This window comes from Electrona antarctica, assembly GCF_951216825.1.
Source record: "Electrona antarctica genome assembly, chromosome: 10".
In the NCBI taxonomy this organism is placed as follows: Eukaryota; Metazoa; Chordata; class Actinopteri; order Myctophiformes; family Myctophidae; genus Electrona; species Electrona antarctica.
This window is the reverse complement of record NC_136791.1, coordinates 38,894,979-38,921,215: the sequence shown is the minus strand read 5'-3', so window position 1 is coordinate 38,921,215 and position 26,237 is coordinate 38,894,979. Positions and strand designations below refer to the sequence as shown.

Below are 26,237 nucleotides of genomic sequence, written 5' to 3'. Positions count from 1 at the left end.
TAGGGAGAGTCATTTCATCTGATTTTCTTCTGAAGTATGCGTACAACAAAGTGCCATGGCCCACCGTTTGCAATAGTTTGGACGGTGTGACGACCAGAACTTTTGCACACCCCATCCAACATAGGGACGATAAAGTCAGCCTTATGCAGCCTGCCATGTTTGTACCTTTCTTTCTTTTTTTTAAAAACCTGCACCAGAAAGCAAATGACAAAATCAGGGTGTCATGCCCCTTTAATTACAGACATGTACAGATTCGGTCTGGCTTATTAGCCAGGCTACACACCCACAGCCTGGCATAAATGGCACATCTTGATATGTAATGTATATATTATGTCATGATGATGAATTGAGTACAATAGACCACAATAGAAACTTTGTCTTATTTGTTTTTGTACATCAACAGTAACACCCTCATAGTATCGTGGTTTTAGAGTACACACACGTGTGTCCAGGGCTCTGTGCTCCAGGGCCTGGACCACTCTTCCATGCCCATCTCCCATCTGTGGTGCGCTTAATACCTAAATGCGACCGTGACATTGCCACCACATCACGGAGGACTGTACACAACACACCTGCCCTGCGGTGTGATATCTGGAAGCCTTACACTTACATGCCGTGTTTTACACAAGTGGACGTGTCTACTGTCTATTTTTTGTATTTGATTTGCACTGTAAGGTTTTATATAAATAGGATTTTGCTGTGCATGAGAGTTAGCAGTTTATTTCTGTCGGATTTAGGGAGGTGTAGTTCCAGACCCTATATAGCATTCGGAGATTGTGGAATAGTTGTCTGGCTACGTGAGGCTATTCTTTTTGTGACCCTGTCAAGTACATGACTTTGGGGTTTGTGTCAAAAGTGCCATGATTTTTGTACTACATTAATCCTCTTTTGTTAGTGTAACCCTTAAGCTGTTTTGTCATGCCAGTTAATACCCCATCATATCACTCATGCCTTTGGACGATTCTCCCAAATCTGTTCTATCTAACATTATAATGAACACATCCTCGATCTGAGGGGCCAGAGTGTTGTTTGATAATGGAACTGTCTTTAGTGTGTCAGCTGCTTTCTTGACAGTCATAGTTGTTTCAGCCAAGTCTATGGCTGCATGCCATGGTTTGTAGACTGGCTCTTTGCACCATGAATGCAGGTGTGCTTTGAGATTTTGACTTGCCCAGTGGTGTGCCTTGGGCACACACAATGTTTAAAAACCTCTGATGTAGAGAGACAAGAGGAAACCAAGGGCAGAGAGAGCTAGAGGAAGGACATGTGAGTCTTGACGGGGTTTGGATTCAAACCCGAGTCCTCGCACTCACAAGGAGCATATGGTCTGTGTACTAACTGGCTGAGCTACCAGGCAGGCACCACAATTATTTCTTTATGAGTCATCCTCGTAACTGTGATGGTTCTTGCCTCCAGATTCCACCAGGTATTGAACTGGTCCATCTGGATTCTGTCCCAACCAAGTGCTAATTAGTTTTAAAACCAGCTTTAACAGCCGAGAGTCCCCAGGCTGGTAGTTCAGAACCATTGGGATGTCTGGCTCCCCTGCTGTTCCTCTCATCACCAGCAGGTGGCACGCCTAGCTTACTTTCTGTTGATCTGTCTGTCTGAATAGATCCTGTGTTTCAAGAGTTTAGGAATCATTGCTCAGGGATCTGGGTGCTGCAATCCTCAGGCTCTTAATTTCTGCTCACAAAATGGCTACAAATATCTCCTATCTTGTAGTTGTAATGTAAGGGATTATTGTACAGTAGTACTGTTTATAAACCAGTAGGCCTGGAGGTCATTTTGGACAAGGCAACCTTGCTTTAACCCTGACAATTTTAGTCAGGGTTCACTTCTTCTTATATAACATGACTGTTCTTTGTTGATACTTGGTCTATTTTCTACTTTAGTGTGTGTGTGTGTGTGTGTGTGTGTGTGTGTGTGTGTGTGTGTGTGTGTGTGTGTGTGTGTGTGTGTGTGTGTGTGTGTGTGTGTGTGTGTGTGTGTGTGTGTGTGTGTGTGTGTGTGTGTGTGTGTGTGTGTGTGTGTGTGTGTGTGTGTGTGTGTGTGTGTGTGTGTGTGTGGCAAAGGAGCCTATTAACACTCAGCCATGCAGTACACCTAGTGGCCACCAGGGAGCAGTGTATCACTTAGCTACAAGCGTCCTCTTTTCTTGCCTGGCTCAGATTCCTGGCTGCAGATTCTCAGCCTTAATTGAAGATGTGAAGCTGCTGGGGGTGATTTACTTGGTCCAAGAGCAGCACTTATTAATTGGAAAGAAGCTTTTAACCTTCATTAAATGGGGGGATTGCACTTAATTTCAGCATAGTAATGTTTTATTCAGGCCTTTGAGCAGCATTTATCAGCCAGAGGGGTCGGCACCAAAAGTAGGTTGCAAGATATCCTGGTAGTATTCCAGCTTGAAACCAGTTTAGAGCCAGTCCTTGAATCTTGTCATTGCATATTTGTTGCTCTTTTGCTATAATGTTTTTATATGGACAAATGCATCATAAAAAGTAGAAACTGCACACCATAGATCTGCATGCAAGTGAGATTGTAGATCAGCCTTTTTTCATATCCATTATTGTATTCAAATCGATTATTTTGGTAATAATCGATTAAATCATTTGGTTTAACTGTTGACTCCTAGTACCACATTCACCATTCTTTTTTTTTCAGACAGCCATCAATGGGTAGAACACTCCCAAAAAGAATTTAGTCTCACATCTAGGGGCCGCAATCTGCATTCAAAGATGTTCCTAGAAGCTTTGTCATTGGTCGAAAAAACCCGGTCGCAGTGACTAACCAATCAGGAAGCAGACAAGCAAATCGACCAATGACAAAGCTTCTAGGAAAATCTTTGAATGCAGATTGCGGCCCTAGATGTGTCACAGAGACTTTTTTGAAAGTGACATAATCTCTAGTCGACGAGCCAAGCGTCAAACAAAAAAAAACACACAGACGCTGCACAACGCTGCCCGTCTCCTGCTGAATCTGCGTATACGCGCAGCACCGCAGTACGTGCTGATCTTATTCTGCGGACTACACGTGGCTCTTGGGCTTTGCTTGGCATAGTTTCCAAAGTAAAACAAAATAATAATAATACTGCTAAAGTAGAATCCATAACAAACTAATATCAAACACGACACTGGAGCACAGAACTGACTGACCCAGTGAATAGCAGGCAGGCTGACAGCGAAGTAGTATAACGGCAAAGAGGCAATGCAATGCAGTGCGTCTGGATTTATTGGAGACAATGTCGCAGAGTTGTAGCCTGGCTAATAAACCAGACCGAATCAGCCGTTGGCAAAAAAATTGCCTGCCGGCGGATTACGGTCTGGAGAGGCTCAATTGTACGCCCATTTCCTACACCAGAGAACTGGTGTGGCCAATCGGGACACGGTATGCAATATGGGCGGGCTTTGGTACAGTGACGTTCAATGCTTGAGACCTTTGACTGACAGTAGCTCTGACCAATTGCGTCAAAGAGAAAATGTTTGAACCCGCCCCCCGGGAAACAAGATCCATACACAGCATCTCCAGACTCAAATACCACACGACAGTGTGATTTGAGTCTGGCTTATTAGCCAGGCTAGCAGAGTTGATGGTCAATGACTCGGTGTCCGTGCAAGCCAGCCATCAAGCACACCGCCATCTCGAGGATTAAAGTGTGTTATGCAAGTGTACCCGGGTGCGCTGTTGAATCTCGGGCAATGTGAATCATGGCCATCGGGGACCAGGCAACCGTATTCGGAAACTGTTCCAATGAAACGGATTCAGTCCCTCTCAGTGTGAATCCCCTATAACGGTGCCCATGGTGGACTATGCATCTGTTAAAAATACATATCTATTTGTTCTGTTCAATTCTTTCTCTTTGATCTTTGCTCTCACTATACCTTTGTCATCTCTCCTTTCATGGAAGACTACAAAACGATGTTCGAGTGCGCACAAAGAAATATATATAAAATAAATGACCCACTGACGTAAAACTATTCTGTGAAAATGAAGTGATTCTGATTCTTATCATACCTACTTTTACCTGAAGGTGTAATGTAATTTCAGGGTCTGGTAATTGAAGTGAGTGGTTGAAGAAGTGGTTGTGTTCTATAATGAATTGACCAATTGTGTCGGAGGTATATTTGTTGAATTAGTTATGAGTAAGACCTTTAGAATGGGATTTAGAATTCTTAGTTTGAAAGGTGAGAGTAAGTAGAATACGTGATTGTCTTTGTTTAAAATAAGAGTTAAAAAGCTCTATATTGTGATAGTACTCATTGCTATAGCGTGTTTGTTCAGTAACAGCAGTCTCCATGTCTCTCCAGCTTTTTATTAAACAGAAAATGCACTTTCAAGTCAGGATACCTATTTTATCCAATCAGGATAGAGAACGCAGTCACGATGCAGATTAAACAAGTGGAATTGTAAGTGATGACACAAAGAAATTAGCAAACAAAATTGGAACTGGAACACAATAAAAATTAAGTTGATAAATGGCTACTCTCTCTGATTGGCTGTTTTGTTTTTTTGTCTCCACCCCGCTTACTTGGATCAGCTATTTCACAGGTTTTCTGACCTTAAAATAACATGCTGGCCAATGCTCCATACAGAGTTTGCATATCTTCTTAGGCTCTTCTCCCTTCTGGCTCCCAAGCTGTTTAACAAACTCCCCCTTGCCAGAACTCGAAAGAACTGCAGACTCACTCCCCATTTTCCATATTTATGTATTGGTTTTAAATTGTTTTTCCGTTCATCTCATTAAATCTGATAATTAGATTGAATTTTCTAGCTATAAGGCGTCGCTCCAGGCATCTCATTAAATTTGATAATGAGATTGAATTTTGTAGCTACAAGGCAACTTTTATTTAGTGACTGGTCAGCTGACTTGAATGAACTACAGTAGCAGTCTCCTTAAACATACTGATGCTGAGTTCTCCAGTGTTCTGCGGAAGCACTTATTTTTCTTTTGCTATTGGCTCATTTATGACCAATACTTTCAGTGTAGGTAAATAGTTTTGTGCAAGATTGAACAGGGTACACTCCCGTTCATCCATGTATCCTCTCCAGGTGCTCTCATCAGGCATATAGCTCACAATGTTCTACTGCTCAACATGGTGGCCTTGTGGTCAAGTGCAGCCATACTGTCATTCATGAAAGAATACGGTGATTTCTTTACACTCTGACTTGAATGGACACATCTGTCAAAATGTGTAATGGTTATATTGTTCTATTACTGTATATTAAAGTAGCCGGCCGGATGTTTGGCCGGCAGCGGGTGCTTATGGAAAGCACAGGGGCAGGTTATCAAATAAATCTGACATTGTGTGACACCTTATGGGCACTTTGATGGATATAGTTTTCCCATTCTATGGGTGCTTATTGCTTAAAAACAAAATAGTAGTGCAATTACATTGAGTACAGGCACCACACGGACTGTTTCCATCTGGGATGGTAGAGAAGAGACCTTCATTTAAGATGGAGACAAGTCACATTTAACTAAGCAGTCTCTCAATTGCTTCGGTTTTTCTTCAATTTCTCCTCTTTGAATTATTTTCTTCATTGAGAGAGAGAGAGACAAACAAATCTGAGAGGAAGACAGTGTGAGGGAGAGACAATAGAAAAGTCTCTGGTGGGATTGGCCAGACTAAGGGGGTATGTGTGGTTCCAGAGAATTCAGAAGTGATTTATTCCCAAGTCTGTATAGGGAATAGAAGTGGAAAAAGATAGAATAAGGACAAATACAACTGCACATGGCCATAATGGTGTAGAGTTCTTTATCATATATTATTGCAGTTTCAGGGACACTGAAATGGCGCAAACAGAGTGCTAAAAAATCTTAGATTTAAGGCAAGAAATAAGGCTGAGCATTTCAACTGCCCTACCGTTGGTTGGCAGTCATCAGGGCGTGTCCTGGTAAACGTGTTGAGTGTTGACAGGCCGTTGAAAGGCCACAGGTCTGAGGGAGAGAACGGTGTGACACGGTTGTCTGCTGCTGTCGTCTTCGTCAATGTCACCGTCACACTTTCCCATTGAGATGCACACACACACACACACACACACAGACACAGACTCACACACACAGACACACACGCACACACACACACACACACACACACACACACACACACACACACACACACAAATATGTACAGTGCTGTGTATGTACATATAGAATACTATATGTGTGTGTAAAATGTGCAGCCTATATGTATAGATATGAATGAATGCATGTCCTGTAAATACACAAATATAAAGGTATAAATGTGCGTGCACACTTCAATTTGCCAATTTGAGTCCTGTGAGTCCGCGTGTTGACAGTTGGGGCCTTAATTTCATGCTTGAATGGCACGCACGCACGCACACACATATTACCAAATCCCCAGTTGGAGAGTTCCGCTGTCACTCATCTAGGCTCTGCAGTGTGTCTGCTCGGGGTGCGCTCACACATAATACAGTAATCGTTTGTTTACTTCAATGGTTCCCAAACTATGGGACCATAGTTTGCATTTGAGTTTGCACTGCAGACCCATTTTTATGGATTACAACTTAAGTAAATATCCCTTTTTTGTTTGTTTCTTGAATTTTTGTAACTAGACCTGTACATGCCCGTCGGCCTCTGGCCTACTTGAGAACGATGCAACTTGGGAACCTAATAATACCCGTTGTCAACTTGTTATAGCACCCATTTTAACTGTGTCTGTGTCCCACATGGAGATCGAAGTCGGTGGGGCAAACGGTTCTCGAGTTATGTGCATTACAACCGTACACACACACAGACACACACAGACGTGGCGCATTTATAGTAGGACTAGACCTGTACGTGCCCGTCGCAGTCGGCCACCGGCCTACTTGGGAACGATGCAACTTTGGAACCTAATGATATACGTTCTCATAGCACCCGTTTTAACTGTCAGCCGGTGTCCCACAACTGAAAAGTGTACTTGGCAATCAATTCGGCCCACTGGCAGAGCCTGATTGGTTGATCCTCAATTGGCTGAGGCAGAGGCTGGAAATTGCACAGGTGAAAGGAGTTGGCCTCATTAGGCCCACTGGCAGAGCCTGACCAGAGCCTTTTGTGGTGGTTCTGGAGAACCGTGGGTCCGACCGACTCGATACCCCATATCCCTGTGGGGGTGTGGAACGCGTGTGTCGAATGTGAAGTCGGTGGGTCAAACGGTTCTCGAGTTACGTGCATTACAACTGTACACACACGCACGCACGCAGACAGACACGCAGACACGCAGAGACGTGGCACATTTATAGTAGGATTATTAACCCCCCCTCTCACATAAAACAAGTAACAACTAAGAAAGAACTTCCATAAATTTGTGTGTGTGTGGGGGCTGGCTTGCAGAATGCGTGGGGGGGTCGGAGAAAGTAGACATTTGTTTGCAATCAGGTCAACTGCTTGCGCATTAGCAATTATGTGTGCATGTGAGTGTGTACAACTGTGCATGTGAGTGTGTGCAACTGTGCATGTGTATTTATTGCAGTGTGCTTGTTTTGTGTGATATGGGACCGCAGGCGGGCTTTGTTCTTCATACAGTATAACTCTACTGCACGTTATTTGTTTGACTGAGGCGTATGTTTGTGTGTGTTGCAGCCACTTACACAGCACTGAAAGAGCATAATATTGAATTACATTTTACCGTTGGAATGGATCCTAGATTCTGGTATACGCTTTGACAATGGATCTAACATCCTACTGTTTTGTCCCTGGTGCTTTTTGTCAACTGTAGTGCCTTTTATGAGGAGCCAAATATTGTTTTCTTCATATTTTATATTTTTCTAAGGTCACTTCTGAAATCCTTTTATAGAATTAAATTAGTATTATTATTATTGGTGTCATCCCTTGTTACATTTGATATATTTCCTTCTATAGACATTGATAGCACGTATCAGACCCGCTCTAGTGATTTTTTTTTTAAGGCTCAAGGTTCCTCAGGCTCAGACAGAGTTGGGCAAGACAGCTTTTTCTGTCAATGGCCCAACCTCGTGGAACGAACTTCAAAATTCCTTAAAACTGAGCTCCCTGCCATCCTTCGGTCAGTTCAAAGGAATGCTCCAGAACATTTTTCACCGTGATTGCTCTGCTTCAATTAATTTATTTTACTGGTTCTGCATTTAAGTTCCTTTGTAATTGTATCCTGAAAATGAGGGCTTGCCCTCAACTGTATTTCCGAGAATAAATAAAAGTGATGATGATGATGATGATGATATCAGGGGTGTAACAAACATTTTAACAGCGATACGTATCACGATACGATACAATGGATACATGGACAATATTGGTTCATTCATGGTGATACGATTCAATGATTCAAAATCGATCCAGTAAATATTTAGCAAAGAAATTAAATCTGGGTGAAATATGTCGGTAGTGCAGGTTTTTTTAAGGGAAACATTTATTAGGCCTATTGTAAAGTAAGCGCAATCATAATCTGGCAAATACATGGACATTGTATTTGAACACATGGACAAACCTTGACATGAACAAACACATTGACATGAACACACACATTTATTAATATACCAAGTGTAGAGATATTGAATGGAAAAGTAGCCTAAACCCCTCTTTTTTTGTTTTTCTTCTTACAATTATTACTTAAGATATGATACAAAGTCAAACGATACGATAATGTCACTGTTTACATCATTTACTTTGATTATTGAAATTAATTGATTTGGCGATGCAGTTACTTTAGCGTGTGCACGTGTGTGCGTGCGTGCGTGCGTGCGTGCGTGCGTGCGTGCGGTGACTGCAATTACACAATCAAAAGGAGAATAAAGCTTATTGGAGTACCTCATACAATTGAGTACTTTATTTTCCGGTGCATAATTTGTTCAAGTCATTTACTTTTGTAAATAGAATTGGAGCATGCCGCTCTGCTAAATTGATTTCTCAATAGAAAGACTCGGAAGGCAGTAAAAAAAAAAAAGCATTGTGAAGAGGGCAATTATTATGAAATATTCAGCAGCTATACGGAAACTTTTAATAACCCAGAGTTAATACTGTATTATATTAACCCCTAGTTATAATATTGTTAACCCCTAGCTAACAACATGCTGTAAAATACCATGCTGTAGTATTAACCTCTGGTTAATAGCATGCTGTATTATTAATCTATAGTTAATACCTTTTATTGTATAAGATTCCATCTCCAGAGATCATCATGTGTACTGGTACACTGATGTGTGAGTGAGACCACACACACACACACACACACACACACATCATCACATTTTGTGCCCAACCAATCAAATTATCACATTCCGTGGTGTGTGCGCGCACACACACACACATGTGTATGTGTGTGTGTGATGATTTGATTGGCTGGGCACAAAATATGATGTATGATGATAAGAGCGCCCCTCACTTTACACAAGTGTGATTTTTCCTTTACTGAGAGACACAGCAGAGAGGGACACTGGGACAGTAAGACACAGGACAGAAGGCTCTGGAGGCATTCAGTCCTTTACTGACACTACTGGGACAGTAAGACACAGGACAGAAGGCTCTGGTGGCATTCAGTCCATGGCCAGAACCTCCATAAATGAGTGACCTGAGAATCATCACAGGCACTATTGATGCATTTGTAAAGGGCTCATCAAAAAGAAAAGCAGGGTGTGTGAAGTCAAATCCATACTATTGATATGCATCCATTAGAGTTCCGCTTATAGTGGCTGAGACTGGTTCATTTAGGATTAATATACGGCCATCCTTGCCTTAATACCACTGTAGGACTGTGCTGCATTGGCACTTCACTAACAGACTGAAGCTCCTAAAATGGACTTACGGGCCCTATGCTATTATCCCAAACATTCTACGTATGTACGTACGTAGATTCAAGTCCTGGGAGATTGTGTGTGTGTCTGCGTCGCAGACTCTGCATGTTGTGACTTGTGAGTTTGTAGATCAGCTATTTCCGGTGCATGACGGCGTCATATGATGGAGCATAAATTAAGCATTACTGAGCAGGTACATGTTCCATGTAAATAAAATGGTGCATTTATATAGCGCCTTTACCCTTTATCCAAGGCGCTTTACATAGATTGTGCATTACATTCACCCAAGGACACTTCGACACTAACTCTGGGGGAGCCTGGGTTCGAACTGGCAACCTTGCGGTTCCCATCCGGCCACTCTACCCCTGAGCCACTGCCGTTTGGTCCTTAACATGCCCGCTGTTTCCAAGTCGTCTCCATCACTGCTCTACAGGAGTAGGATAATTGGGTATGATTGTGGACAGAAAGCTTCAGGACAGTTTGTAGCTTGCTGTTTTTGTGGTGGAGGTGAGGAGAATTTCATCGTTGTTCCTTGTCTAGACCAATGTATGTGTCAACAATAACAATGGTAACAACGGTCCTCTCCCAGGACTAGCGTTCTCCATCTTTCCGCTGAGTGCTTCTTAACTCCATTACCGAGGAGCCAGGCGAGTGCCGCTGTTATTCATTCAGGACCTCTAATCGGGCCCTAATTTAAAGCCGAGACACCTTCTGAATAAAATCTGATCTGATGTTAATTTAACTCTTATGGGTCCATGTTTACACTTTATTGCACTCAGACATTATTACCCCACACTGGAAATTAGCATTACTTTACGTGTTTATTGGCATGATTTATTAACTACTATAATTCTAGAGATTGAGTCCTCAAAATTTGAGGATGAAATGTGTGGACGGAATGCGTCCTCAGTTATTGCGCGCTGTGATTGGCTGGAAGGTGTCAAGGGGGGGGAGAGAGGGAGGGAGGGAGAGGGATCGAGGTAGGGGGGAGAGAAAGAAATGGAGAGAGAGTTAGGGAGAAACTTTGCACATACTTTAGGTACTGTATGTCATATCCCTGAACGGGTATGGACTATGTATTTTACTTTTATTAATGCTTAGAATCAATCAATCAATCAATCAACACTTGTGATGTTGCTGTATATCTATGGACAATCCTCTGAGGGGAATTTCACTTTAGGTCATTTTCATGTCTACTTGGGCTTTTGTGAGCCCTCCAGTTTTTAAGTTGCTTGATTAAATATTTAGGTATTGGATATTAATTTGATCAAACACACCCGTGTCCTATACAATCCCTCAGGGCCTCTCCACTTCAAACTCCACATTGAGACACATTATAGACACATTGAAAACACACATCATCCTGCTGATATGCCTTTCTAATGAATGGGGAGACCTTCATTTTTCAGTATTTCTTTGCTAATATTATGTGGACTTGTGCTTAAAAAGTAGGTCACTGTCATTCTAGCATCTAACGTTTAAATTGAAATACGGTAACGAGTTGAAAAATGAAGGTCTCCTCATTCGTTAGATTGGAAGGATAATCGGAGTCAGGAGCAATCTTCACTTACCGGGTAGTCTAAGATGGAGTTTGAAGTTGAATGGGAAGAGGGTGCGTTTGATCAAATGAATATAAAATATTTAACTATTGACTCAAACAACTTTAAAACATGTTTGGGGTTGTTTTCTCATTTTCCCTGACACAGTTGACTGCGAAATTCAGCAGCAGTTGTTTTTGCACTAGCATCAACCACTGTACATCGATCAGTCTGTTTGTCGATTTTTATTTTTTTCAGTTGTTTTCCGAGAAGGGTCCGAGTGTGTTCGTCTCCTCCAGGATGCTAGGGAGATGCTGGCAATCCATGTGATTGATTGTGTCTTTCATGTTATGGGATGCTTTCTCAAACCACCAGATCTAACTGATTAAAACCTCAAATACATTTCTGTCAACCTCTGTCGCTCTTTCTCTCTGTCTCTATCGCTCTTTCTCTTGGTCTCTCTCTCTCTCTCTCCCCCTGCCTCCCATGTCTCTGTGAGTCTCTCTCTCGTTGTCTGACCCCGTCTATCTGTGTCACTCACTGTCTCGTTTCGGTTTGTCTTATCTCTCTGCCTCTCTGGCTATATTTCTCTCTCTGGGGATGAAGGGAAGAGTGTCTATGGCCAAATGAAAAATATCCTCTGTGTCTGCCTGTCGTGTGTGTGTGTGTGTGTCTGTGTGTCTGTGTGTGTGTGTGTGTGTGTGTGTGACTGTGTGTTCGCAGGTCCGAGATGGGCGTCGTGGAACCTGGGTGTGTTTATGTGTATCCGCTGTGCTGGGATCCACCGCAACCTGGGGGTCCACATCTCCAGGGTGAAGTCTGTCAACCTGGACCAGTGGACCTCGGAGCAGATCCAGGTGCAACACGCGCTCTGAGCATACAGTGGTGGACAAAATACAGTATATACTCGAGTCAATAAAGTATTCAAAAGTACAAATTACATTTTGTTTTTGCATACATCATAACAATACGACACTTGCACGCACGTACACAGGTAGATGTAGGAACTGCACAGAAATGCTTACGTGCTGCTCATATTTACAGTACAGTATAACCGGTGTTGGAGAACGTTATTTTCTAAAGTGACTTTGTTAGGTTACTGGATTACTTCCATTAAAATTAATCCTGTTACGTTACAAGATTACTTTCTGAGAAAAGTAACTCGTTAGACTATTTTTGCGTTATTTTGCGTTACTGACGATTAAAGCCTGGTTAAACCCCACCCCCCCCCAAAGATGCTGCCTCCCTACCAGTGTTGTGGAGCAGTGGTTCCCAAACCTTTTCATGTCAAGGACCCCCAAAATGATATTTGGTTCCTAATTATCATTTAGCTGGGGACCCCCTGTAACTCCCTCAAGGACCCCTGGAGGTCCCCGAACCCCACTCTGGGAACCACTGTTGTAGAGCTGCTGCTTCAGCTTCACCAATTTGCATTGACGTCGAGCTCCTCCTTTCCCCAATAAATCCAAAAATCCTAGTGTGAATACTTCCACAGCCTTACTAAAGGATAAACTCTGTGTCTTCTCTCAATCTCATGTCATTCCGCACACGTCGTGTTGACAACGGAATGATAGTAAACAAGAGCCGTGATGTCACACCAGAAGTGGTGACCTATTGAATCCTGTACATTACAATCATTATGCAATCGCCACAGACTGCAAAGCATAGACTTCCGTGTAACATTGTGGAGATGGTCTCGCTGCTTTCTGCTCCTTGCATGTCTCCGTTGACAGAGCTCATTCATTCAGGAAACAGCGCAAATGGATTCTTTTTCCTTTTTTTTGGCAACAGAAAAGATAGGGAAATATAGGTCTTAAATGTAACTAGTAACAGGATTGTTTTTGGAAAAGGTAACGGATTACTGGAATTGCAAATATAACTCGTTTATAATTGCCTTACCAAAAAAGTATTCTCGTTACATAACGCTGTTTATTTTAACGGCGTTACACCCAACACTGAGTATACCATACCTGTATGTGTATGTGCGCGACTGCGTGCATGTGTGTGTGTGTGCATGCCTATAAAGTCTTGAAATGTAGTGCCTATCCGTGAGAACAGTGAGACTCTCTTTGTTTTCACCAACTAATTAATTCTGGATGGCTGATTCCTCTCCTCCTCAGTTCATTTATCACGGTCTTCTCTACACAACTAGAGTGCATCCCCCCTAGTCTTTTTTTCCCTGTAACTGAGTGAAATGACCTGGAAGTATCTAAGCAGCAGCCATGATAAGAGCCAATCGAATTCTTTAAATGCTAAGGAATGGTGCTTCAATGCTTCCTTTCATATCTCCTCTAGCATAGGGTACCCTGGACCATCCTTTATGAAAGGAAATTATTTTTTTACAAAATGTCCCGGCCATCGCCAACTCTGCGTATGAGTAGCACGGCTTGGGTGCGGCAAGTCGTGCGGTAAGTACTGGGAGAGAGGAGTCTTGCTCATTGAAACGGGGATAGACGCCCACTTCATGCCCGATACCGACAATAGCCCTCTCCATCTAGCCTAGTAACTTAAGGAAACTTAAGGAACTCAATAGGAAATAATTTCATACTTTGCATGATGGACTGATCTGACTGTATTGATACAAAATGCATTGTTCATATTTTATTATCTAAAATTATACTATGTGTGAAGTTATTCTTTCCTTTGAAAAGAGACAAGAGCACTGTTAATGTTAATCTCTTGTCTGAGCTACTTTTTGCAGTCCATGTGATTATTGAAGTCTCACTATGGCAGACCGATGTCAATATGATCCAATGGCGTTGCATAATTAAGTAGCCTATAGTGTAAGTGCAGCCAGATTCTCTTAGCACTGTGGTTGTCTTGTCCTCAGTCCAATATCGTATTCTTTGACCTCATGATGTTTTCTGTCAAGGAAAAGTGATTACGAAAGTAATCTCTCTCTCTGTACGTGCCTGAATGTATATGTGTTGTAATATTTAGCTCTGCATGTGTGAATGTACAATTGTACATGCATGTATTTCTGTGATAGAGGGAGCTATCCCTGAAGGCAAATTGATTTGGATGTAAATGTGATGTTTGAAGGAGCTTGTTCAGAATGCGTCTGTCTTCAAAAGAATGTATTTTCCATCTGCTTCCTCTGATCTTAAATTACTGACATACTCTCTCTCTCTCTCTCTCTCTCTCTCTCTCTCTCTCTCTCTCTCTCTCTCTCTCTCTCTCTCTCTCTTCCTCTGGTCTCTGTGTCTCTCTCTCCAGAGTATGGTAGACATGGGAAACAACAGAGCCAAACAGATGTATGAAGCTCACCTCCCCGACAACTTTAGAAGACCACAGACGGACCAGTATCCTCCGTGTGTGTGTGTGTGTGTGTGTGTGTGTGTGTGTGTGTGTGTGTGTGTGCGCGCGTGCAAGGGCTTCATGCGTGTGTGTCTGTGTGTAAGGGCTTCATGCTCTTTATGGATTGACAGAACCATCATGATCTTAAATAAGGATTTTAATTTTATTAAAAAAAATCAAAACAATGATTTTTTTAAATTTTTTATACATGGTGCCAAAGTTTGTGTTTTCGCCATTGAGAATGCATTTGGCGTTTAAATTAAATAACTCAGAAACTATAAAACATTTCAAAGTAAAAAGTTCCAGCATGTGTCTCCACAGTCAGCTGAATTATAAAAAATGTGAATGGATTTTCTAGGTGAAAGTGATTTTTGGGCAGTTTTGCGTGGGCTCTCAATGTGTTAATAATGATATCACACACACCCTTAAATCAGACCATTGTGACTCCTTGGCATTTCCTGTCCCTCTCCACTGAGACATGTTTGAATGAAGTACAGTCGCTACAGTAGTCTTCATTGTAGACCGGTGGCTCCCAACCTCAGTTGCAATATCCTCATGGCCCACCAGTGAGCCTGTACCGCACTGTTGTGACAAAAAGAGAGTTGAGCCAGAAGGCAAAGCAATCTACCGAGCAATCTTTGTTCCTACTCTCACCTATGGTCATGAAGTGTGGGTCATGACCGAAAGAATAAGGTTGCGAATACAAGCGGCCGAAATTAGTTTTCTTTTCAGGTGGCTGGCATCTCCCTTAGAGATCGGGTGAGAAGTTCAGTCACGCGAGAGAGACTCGGAGTAGAGTCGCTGCTTCTTCGCCTGGAAAGGAGCCAGCTTATCTGGTTAGGATGCCTCTCGGGCCTAACAAAATCTAAATGAACGAAAACTAAACTATAATGACAAATCCAAAACTATTATAACCTTAGAAACGACTTGTCAAACTTGGTCTGTCTTGACACCCCCGTCACACCTTCTCCACCAGCAGACAGCTGTTAACGGCACCACCCTGCATCTCCACCACCACCACCGCCTGCAGGTTGTTACCAATAAGCAGGATGGTGGAGATGGTGTGGTATCTGGTCTCTGGCAGGCCCAGTCTGTACGTGTGGCCATCAGTCTTGAGACGTTCTGATGTGCATTAGTCGTCCTGACAGCCATGCCGCAGGCTGAAAACTGCAGATAACACACCCAGGATTAGGCCAGGTACTGCCTGATGGGGGGGGGGGGTGTGTGTGTGTGTGTGTGTGTGTGTGTGTGTGTGTGTGTGTGTGTGTGTGCGCGCGCGCATGTGCGGCCATGCTGACTGATTAGATTATAATGTATGTAATTGGAACATACGCATACTGCATGTCATGTGGACGTTTGCAGCTTAGAAGATTGTGTGCATGTTAAATGATAAGTGTGCATGCGTTTTGATTCAGTTCAGGCTTTTTGTATAGCGTGCGTGCACTCCTGCGTTTATGTGTGCATGAGGAAATGGGCTTTCATTTTCCTGCCATATTTGCTATTGTTTCTTTTCTTTTTTTCTTTTTTTCCCGCTTCCTATATTAATGGAAGCTATTTGCTGTGCGCGTGTTTGTGTGTTTTTCTCCATTGTGGTCATTTTTCATTTCCCTGCAATTTCCTTGTACAATCATGTTCACTCCTGTGTGTGTGTGTGTGTGTGTGTGTGTGTGTGTGTGTGTGTGTGTGTCCATTTATCTACGTGGTGCCTGTACTGTATGTGCAACAGTGCTTCTCTGTGTAGGCTATATGGTTCCAGTCCTTCTCTGTGTAGGCTATATGGTTCCAGTCCTTCTCTGTGTAGGCTATATGGTTCCAGTCCTTCTCTGTGTAGGCTATATGGTTCCAGTCCTTCTCTGTGTAGGCTATATGGTTCCAGTCCTTCTCTGTGTAGGCTATATGGTTCCAGTCCTTCTCTGTGTAGGCTATATGTTTCCAGTCCTTCTCTGTGTAGGCTATATGTTTCCAGTCCTTCTCTGTGTAGGCTATATGGTTCCAGTCCTTCTCTGTGTAGGCTATATGTTTCCAGTCGTGTGTGCGTGCACGCTATATTATGCTTTTGTCATATGTGGTGCATGGTAGAAGATGACATTTTTATGGGATTCCCTGTGGGTTCTGTGCGATTCCTGTGGGATGTTTTTTTTTTAAATTAAATCCGGGATTGGGACGGGACGGGAATGAACGCCAACGGGAGCGGGCAGGACCGGGATTGACATCAATTAGCCTCATTATATGTACCACAGAAGAACTGTTATTGGTACCATATCTTTTGAATTGAAACTGCACGAAACACAGTAATCTAAAGAGAACACACAATCCTGAGCCTTTCCTAATTTATTAATAACAATAATCTCACCTGTGTGAAGTGAGGGGCGCTCTTTATCTTACATCATCATACATCATCTCACCTTCGTCATCAATGTTTGTGTTACGCAATGTTTGTGTTTACACAAACACTCAAAATTGTCCATTCATTGTCAATGGCATTTAATGTTTGTGTTGGGACAAAAATGGGGTTACATACAAGGGGCTATCGCCCCTCAAAAAAAAAAATCACACCCGTGTGAAGTTATTATACATCATCTCATGAACAACTGAACTTATGTGATTGGTTAGCCGATTTGCTCGTCTACATATGACTAAATTTTCCCTTCATTGTCAATGGCATTTAATGTTTGTGTTTACTTCATATTTGAGGGACATACTGTATGACCTAATTTCTCCTTTCATTGTCAATGGCAAATATGAGACGTGTGGGGACAAAAGCTGTATATAGGAGGGGCTAGCGCCCCTCAGAAATCAACGGAAGTGGGATGGGAGGGGAGTGGGAGTCATTTTGAGTGGGAGCGGGATGGGAAGGGAGTCACTCTACCAGGAGTGGGATGGGATGGGATTGTTTCTGTGGGAGTGGGATGGGACAGGAGTGAGAATCCACCCGTGTGTCAGTCTCTAGTGCGTGGCTATAATTGTTCAGTGCTCCGTTCCTGCCGACCTCTTTAGAGGGGGGCGGAATTGGATGTGCCACACACATTATCCACTCCAGCACTTAGCCTGCCGCTTGCATGTTGCACTGGGGTGTTCTATCTGGCGTGCCATCTCCAGCGGTGGGTCATAAATATGCATCCTGTTTGAGATGCAGCGGTGGCAGCCGCTTATCTAGCAGTCCATCAGACGGAGAGGGTGGTCATCATTTTTCAATCTTTTGAAGTCTATTATGTGATCAGACAGTGGAATTGCTGCTGAAATGAGGAGATAAAGAGTAGGATTGGGAGAGACATCATGTGCACGTTTGGCACGTGTGGTGTGTGTGTGTGTGCGCACGCGTGTTTTGAGGTTATGTGAGTGAGAGAGAGATTTGTGTGTTGAGTGTTGATGGTGCGTGCCGTGAATTGAAGTGTGTCGTTTGGTGAGATTGAGTGTTACAGTGTGTGTGTGAAGGTATGAATCCCGTCTACAAACTACATATTGTGTTGGGTGGAAATCTTATCTGTCCAAACCTTATTATTATTATTATATATGTATTACAAAAAATAAAATAGTGCTTTTAGATAGCTCTGGTCCATAGCTCTAAATGCGTTGCATTTAGAGCTATGTTACTCTCGACTTCCAGGGCTCGCATGAATGCAGACCAGCCTCTCGTCTTTAGCGTAAATAAAAAGAACGTTTTTGCTACTCACCAAAAAAAAGCGGTGTCATTAGAAAGCCTACTTTCCTTAGTGGAAGCACTCTGAGCCCCCCACCACACGTATAAACGGTACTTTTTGGCCAGAAAGTGATTTATTTTCACCAAAATATTCTCTATGAGGCAATTCTCTGGGCAATATCGGTAGAAGGCGCAGTGGAGTAACAAAGTATTTTCTTTCTGGTGGAAACAAAATCCCCTTTTGGCCAAAAAGTACTGTTTATACGTGTGGTGGGGGGCTCAGAGTGCTTCCACTGAGGAAAGTAAGCTTTCTAATGACACGACCCGCCTTTGTTTTGGGGAGTAGCAAAAACATTCTTTTATTTACGCTAAAGACGAGGGGCTGGTCTGCATTAATGCGAGCCCCGGAAGTCGAGAGTAACATAGCTCTAAATGCAACGCATTAGAGCTATGGACCAGAGGTAGCTTGTAGATATGCTATTTTCACTGCTTTTGTGCTACACTCTTGTTTGAGGAAGTAGGACGAGCAAAGAATTATGATGAATGTCGTCTTTGGGATAATTTGTTCATCACATAGCATAGCTTTACTTATTCACTATTCATTTAATCACTTTCATTAAATAAATACTGTAGATTGACTACCCCGGGAATGAAATGGTATGGCTTCTAGGATTTCCCAACAGTATGGGGACTTAGGATAGGAGGGAGTTGATTGAAAACTGGCTGCCAGCCACGCCATTACGCAGCCATTCAGTGAACCGTCAAAGGACTTTTTTTTCCTTCTGCTTTGTGTTTTCTTTGTGCCTGCATGCCTCAGTGTCTACTCGGCCATGAATTTGAACTCATCTGCAGCAACAGAGTTTTGTCCAGGTTTGGCATGGTGAGTTCCTTAAAGGAGCATTCAGTGATTTGGGTGATTTGGAAAAAACCCCGGTCCACCCCATAGAGTAATAAAAGGATAGAGACTGAACCGGAGCAGAAGGCCCCTCTCTATCCTGATTGGATGAAAGCTGGGCCACCTAGCCAAAAACGAAACCTACGGTTTCGCCATTACGGTCGCAGTAATGGCGCCGGCCTGTACTTCTCCGCGTCTAGTGAAAGAGCAACAACCGCTCCGACAACACACACACCATTCAGTCAACATCCGGTTCCGGTCGCGGTGTTTTGGATCTTCAAAATAAGGGTTGAACAGGGAGATATCCTGGCATATAGTAATCATTCTTTAATTAATCCTAGTGGGGAGTGTGTTAATTCTAATTGTACAATCTTCATGATTGACTGCCTATCAGTGTTTTACAGGGATTGTACAATAGGTAGTTGACACACTATCCTTGTTTGTTTCCCAGCTTTGTGATTTTAGAGGTTTAAATAAAGGTGAATGAATGAATGAGTCCTTAACCCCTATGTGTCAGAGCGGTGGAGGTCTTCATCCGCGACAAGTATGAGAGGAAGAAATACTACGACAAGGACGCCGTCATTATCCCTCCAGTAAGTAACACGCGCACACACACACACACACACACACACACACACACACACACACACACACACACACACACACACACAGTTGCACAAATGTACAATAAATGGCTGCTTAAGGTTATTTTATTTAAAATGTATAATGACTAGCAATGACTAGCTGTGGACGGACTGTTCAAATATGCACGCTGCTCAAGCCTGAAACTTTTTTTGTATGAAGCATGCTGTGTCTGTGGTCTGTGAACACATTTGAGTGTGGAGAAGGTCTCCTCACAGTAAAATCTAATTCAAAGGCCAGTCAAAATGCTATCAAGTGAGCATTGCTTCGAGCAGTTTGTGATAATTTGACAGTAGTCTGACTAGCCCATTTCCCCTCTGAGGCCTCTTCCATTCGCTTATGTCGCATCAAGGAAACTCATCCTGTCCAGTGCTGCCAATGTGGTAATGAGCTCCCCTTTGCATTCGCTGAAACAAATTTTAGACCCTTGGGGACAATGCAAGTTGGAAATTCAGGCCCCACCCGGTTATGCAATACCCATTGTACCCGTCTGTCTGTCCATATATGGAGATTTCTGTATCTGTCTGTGTCCCTGTTGCTTTCTCACTATTTATTCAGCTTTTACACAGACGCAACAGTGACGGAACACCCTGTAGTGTGCATGCTAGGTGGCTAGGTGGCGGTGACGGCCTGCCAGATAGACCTGGCACACATGGTACTAGAACCACTTCCGTTCTATATCACATGGCTGTTTGTTTACATATATGGTTTACATTCACCAATGCAGCGGCTCACTAGTCGCTACATTTGTATTTGAAGGATGAGCGGGGGGAGAGAGCGCTTGCTCATTCCAAATATCGCCTACGGCTCTGCACCAATGTAATAAACATAAGCGTTGCCGTTGTGAGCCAAGATGTCACACGTTTTGCGGATTCATCGTTTTGCCCGTTTACATGGAGACGCCAGGCAGAACGTTTTTCACTTTGTTGTGTTTTCAACCCCCAAAACGCTGTTGTCGTCTAAACGGACCCATGCAAACGATACTTTATTTTTGCAGTTTTCTATAGAAACTGTTCTCGTGTAAAAGGGGCCTGAGTTCTGTGTCAGGCGTGTCCAAATATAGATTCCATTAAATTCCATTCATATTACACAGCATGCCACACATGTAAAAGACGTTAACATGTGAGAGCATGGACAACCAGCCGTGGTGAAGTTGAATCCTTAACGTGCCGGGATATTTAATAAGCCTGTGAATGTGCACACAATTCCAAGTTGCTTGGGATTTATAATGGGAGAATTGCACACAGGTGCATTATGCACAATTTATGAATATGATTAACTTTGAGCATATGCCATTTTTATCTTTTGGGCGCACATATACTTTGAATCCCCACACAGTTTTATAAATTACACCCCTGGGGAGTTAGTCAGTAAGTCCACTGTCTTGTCCAATTGTAACCACAGCTATTACATTTGTATCCAATAGCAGCTCAATAAGTGCTTAATGGCCTCTGTTGTGGCAAGTTTATATCTATAATTCCGAGGCCTGCAGGACACGGCTATGATTTTGTCCTATATTGCATTTTCTTTCTTTCCTTTCTTGTTTGCATCTCTTACTTTCAAATGAAAAAAAATCATTTGAAAGTAAGAGATGCAAACTTCAGTTCAAGCATTCTTTGTTTTCATGGCCCATTTTACACAGAAAACTAGTTTGGAATTCACAATATTGTAAATAGCCTGCCTTCAAACTCCCCCCGAGCACCACATGATCTCCCCCCAGGGCCACGGCGCAGCAGCGTTTGCGGCCCAGGGCACATCTTACGCGGCCTCCTACGCCAACTCCGCTCGGGATTTCCTGATGAGGAACCGAGGCTTTGTGGGCGAGTCCCCACTCCCAGCGGGACCGGTCGGCGACCACCAGGTCCACCAACACCTCTTCAGGACCATGGCAGGCTCTCTGCAGCAGCATCACGCAGGCGCAGACGCCCAGGGGCACGGGCACCTCATGTACCCCGGTCTTCAAACTCCCCCCGAGCACCACATGATCTCCCCCCAGGGCCACGGCACAGCAGCGTTTGCGGCCCAGGGCACATCTTACGCGGCCTCCTACGCCAACTCCGCTCGGGATTTCCTGATGAGGAACCGAGGCTTTGTGGGCGAGTCCCCTCTCCCAGCGGGACCGGTCGGCGACCACCAGGTCCACCAACACCTCTTCAGGACCATGGCAGGCTCTCTGCAGCAGCATCACGCAGACGCCCAGGGGCACGGGCACCTCATGTACCCCGGTCTTCACGAGCAGGCGCTTCACGGAGGCAGGCTCGCCGGAGTGGGAGAGCAGTTCCACCATGGAGCGAGAGGCGACCCTTATTGCCAATATGGAGCGACGAACATGGGGATGGCCGCCCACCATCACCACCACCCCGAGACGTTCTTCCGCTACATGCGACAACAGTGCATCAAACAGGACATGGTGTGCAAGTGGATCGTCCTGGAGCAGAGCGACCACCGGATCTGCGGGAAGACCTATGGCAACATGCACGACCTGGTTGGGCACGTCTTGGTGGAGCACGTGGGGGGTCCGGAGCAGAGCAGACATGTGTGCAGCTGGGAGGAATGTCCGCGCGAAGCCAAGCCCTTCAAGGCCAAATACAAGCTGGTCAACCACATCCGCGTGCACACCGGAGAGAAGCCGTTCGCTTGCCCGTTCCCCGGCTGCTGCAAAGTGTTCTCCGGCTCGGCGAACCTCAAGATACACAAGCGAACGCATACAGGTGGGAACAGTTTAGTTATAATATATAGCACAATTTCTTAATGCAACGTATTTTATATTCTTATTTGATGTAAATGTCGAGTTTGGCACACGTGTCTAATTTTCTGTGTTTCTGTCTCAGGGGAAAAACCGTTCGTGTGTGACTACTTCGGCTGTGACAGACGCTTCGCCAACAGCAGTGACCACAAGAAACACATGCACGTTCATTTGTCTGAAAAGCCCTATGTGTGCAAGATGTGTGACAAGTCCTACACCCATCCCAGCTCCCTGCGAAACCACATGAAGGTAAACATCCGTTTTTACGCACGGCTTGTTCTGTGAGACATAGCCTGCAACTTGACAGGACACTGTTGTATTGAATACAGACATAGTTAACCCTGATGTACAAATAAACTGATCCACATTTGTTATTCTTCACATAGGTTCACGACTCCTCGGCCTCGATGTCAATCTCCGAGCCTTCTCCGGCGGCCAGCAGTGGTTACGATTCTTCCACTCCCACGGTGTCGCCAGGTTCGGACACGCATGGCGAAATGTCACCAGATTCTGTGGCGCTCAGTGGGTCTCACGGCGCCATCTCGCCTAACTTCAGTGAATGATACGTCTGAGACGCCAGCGATGGGAAGAACAGCGCAAAGGATTCTCGGAACTCAGAGACAATTAGGACTTAGGAGCCAGGACTGCTTCGCCAAGACGACAAAAAGCCTTAATTTTTTTTTACACTGGAGAGGCAGGCTTCTTCAGCCAAACGGACGTTTCACGCGGTGTTGATAGCATTTATTTACATTTATATAGTGGTTTTAATGTTCTGTTGTCAGTATTAGCTAGCCAGATTTTGGCTACACATCATGTTGTGACAGAGCATTGTTATTATTTTTTTATCGTGATTCATATGACGTTTTTTTGTAACTGTTATGATTCACAATGTACATCAAATAAAATGAATTTACTCGATTAATCTGTTCTTGTTTCCTTAATCTATTTTGCTGACTGGTGATGTTCTATTCTAACATGGGCCTGTTTTACACTTATTTAGCTATATAGGCCTATTAGGCCTATACGACCAAACAGATTGAAACGAGAATTGGACTAAATAGATATATTTCATCCATGCAGACAATGATTTTCCTATTCAAATTATGACGGGATAACCATTTATGTTCTACACTATTATAGGCATATATATGAATCGTTCCTAATTGTGTAATAACATATACAACTATTCTACAAGGTGTAAATAGTCAAATGGGTCGCACACACCAAGAATTATTTTTAGTTCTATTCGTGCATGATGGATCGAAGATACAAACTGTGTGTGTGTGTGTGTGTGTGTGTGTGTGTGTGTGTGTGTGTGTGTGTGTGTGTGTGTGTGTGTGTGTGTGTGTGTGTGTGTGTGTGTGTGTGTGTGTGTGTGTGTGTGTGTGTGTGTGTGTGTGTGTGTGTGTGTGTGTCACAACTATCTGTCTGTAATGGCATGTCTGTACCTTTTATGTCATCAATATGACGTCATTGTACAGACTTCATAGAGTGGCTTCTAATTACTGTGCTAATGGATAGATACTACACTAAGCACAGACTGGTATTGCAGCAGTATAATGAACTTAGATGGAGGCACAAAAGCCAATTTGGATAGTACGTTTGGATAGTCAATTACCCATAATGCCCCCTGTGTAGTCAATTACCCATAATGCCCCCTGTGGCTCTGCAGCTTGTTCTGGGTGTTTGGTTTAGATGTGAGGTAGGTGAAGCTCTTGACCACCAGTGCTGAGGCCTGGGTTATTTTCAAGACTAGGGGAATTATCTGCGGGGGCAGAAAGTGCTGGAGAGCAAAGCTACTGAATTGTTTCCAGTTACAGATTATGCATATTCTAAGTTTCTAGTGATTTGTACTTGTCATAGACCACCGACGATGTCTGTGGGCGTGTGTCTGTCAAAAAATAGTGGTTTAAACTTGTCACTGTATACTGCCTTCAATGAACCTTGTCACTGGAATTGTGTTGCTAGGGAACAGCTTAGTTTGGTTCAAGTTTATTTCTTGTCGGCTACTGATTTGAACAAACACAGCTACACTTAGATCCAATTAGAATGTTCGTTATCAAGAGTGAAATGGCCTGTATATACTAGTATGTACAGTACATTTCTATTTGTGTGTCGGCGAGCAATTGCCAACCATTTTCTTGAAGTGAAAAAGAGACTGCGATTATGTATGATTATGTTGTTCATGCCTTCTTTGAGACTGTCTTTGTGTGATGTGTGTTTGCATGTGTGTATGAGATACCGGTAATTGGTGAGAGTGGGTAGCTCTGTTTGATGAGTTGTGTGTGAATGCCTGCTCGGTCTTCCAGACAAGGGCTTCACATAGGGAGAAGAATTGTAAAGAGTAAAATGGCTAGTTTCAGAGCTGATTTGAGAGTTTGGTTAAGGTTGAAGGTAGGCATGTTGTGGAACTGGGTGACATACAATGTATAATGTCATATGATGCAGGTAGGGTTTTGGTTATTGCAAATGCTGTCTGTCTGTGCTGAATTGAAGTAAAGTGATGCAATTCTCTGAACTTATTAGACTGTTTTAGCTCAGTGAAATGAACAACTAATGTCTGGCATTTGTTTTGTCGTCATATCCACATTAATGATTATTTCTCAAAAATGTATTGCATGTAAATATCTTCTGAAATTATAAATGGACAACCCCCCAAATATTGTCACATTATCAATATTGAAGTAAAACATAGTGCTTTGATTTTGTCAATATTGCTCGCCTCAGCAGCACTAGTGAGTAGCAGGATTATGGACTTTGTAATGGATTACACACGCACGCACGTACACACACACACCACTTTCATATTAGTTATCTTTTGTATACAGTTGGGTGCCACCGATATTGTCCCTTATCATTTGACCCATTTAGGCCTGACCTCAAAATTTAAAAAAATCCTTCTAAATCCTCCAGTTTTCTGAAATACATATTTTCACGATTTTTCAAAAATAGCAGACCTACAAGCTCGTAGCGCGCCACTCGGTGGCGCGCTATGAGCTTGTAGATCTGCTATTTTTCAATAGCTAAATTGTTGTAATGTAATGTAATTGTAATGTTTAAAACACCAAAATGGGTTAACTGTCCTTTTGCGCAGATCACGCAAACCTCAGCAAAAAGAAAAGGACAATATCGATGGCCTCCAACTGTATATATACTGTATGTTGGTGGTCTGTTTGTTTGTCTCTTACTCACTGTATCTTTATTTTCTTTCCCTAGCCTCTCTCTTTCTCTCTCTTTCCGTTTCTCTGAAGCCTAGCCATGAGCCAGACTGTGATCTGAAATCTGTCTCTGCCACCCACGCAGACGACAGACATGGCTTTTATATGCAAATTAAATATTAATTAAAACCAACTCATTATCACTTTAAAACCATATGGTGCCGATACAGTACGAGGAGTGAAGAGGGCTCAAAACACTACATCCCGATTATGTACTGTAGGCTGTGTGTGTGTGTGTGTGGTGATTATGAAGATATATTGATTAGTTATGCAGGTGCGAACCTGCAAACTTTGGGCTCATGAATCATGTACACTTCTAGGTCACCTATCGATCAATATTAAGGTTTTTCCTAGTGTGTTTACTACACTAGGAAAAACTACTGTAGATCAGCTGTTTTTGAAGGCAGGCTAGAGTTGGAGACTATGTGGAAGCTAGCCAAATACAGATGCGCAGGTGGTGCAACATTGTGTAAGGATACTCAGACAGTAGGAG

The 26,237-nt window shown here is 43.2% G+C and overlaps 1 protein-coding gene across 2 annotated transcripts in view; it reads left to right on the top strand.

Annotated features, from left to right (window-relative positions):
• LOC306930504 (zinc finger protein ZIC 1-like) overlaps window positions 1–23,444 on the top strand; it is a 30,380-nt gene extending 6,936 nt beyond the window's left edge. The window contains exons 2-8 of one of the 2 annotated variants that reach the window (XM_079511508.1): window positions 12,030–12,163; window positions 14,523–14,608; window positions 19,656–19,731; window positions 21,501–22,074; window positions 22,105–22,491; window positions 22,612–22,775; window positions 22,913–23,444. In XM_079511508.1, the coding sequence (XP_079367634.1) occupies window positions 12,030–12,163; window positions 14,523–14,608; window positions 19,656–19,731; window positions 21,501–22,074; window positions 22,105–22,491; window positions 22,612–22,775; window positions 22,913–23,089 (1,598 nt within the window). In that variant the 3' untranslated portion in view covers window positions 23,090–23,444. Of the gene's footprint in view, window positions 1–12,029; window positions 12,164–14,522; window positions 14,609–19,655; window positions 19,732–21,500; window positions 22,492–22,611; window positions 22,776–22,912 lie in introns of both variants that reach the window. The other variant, XM_079511507.1, reaches the window with a different exon arrangement.
• The last annotated feature ends 2,793 nt before the right edge of the window (window positions 23,445–26,237 follow it).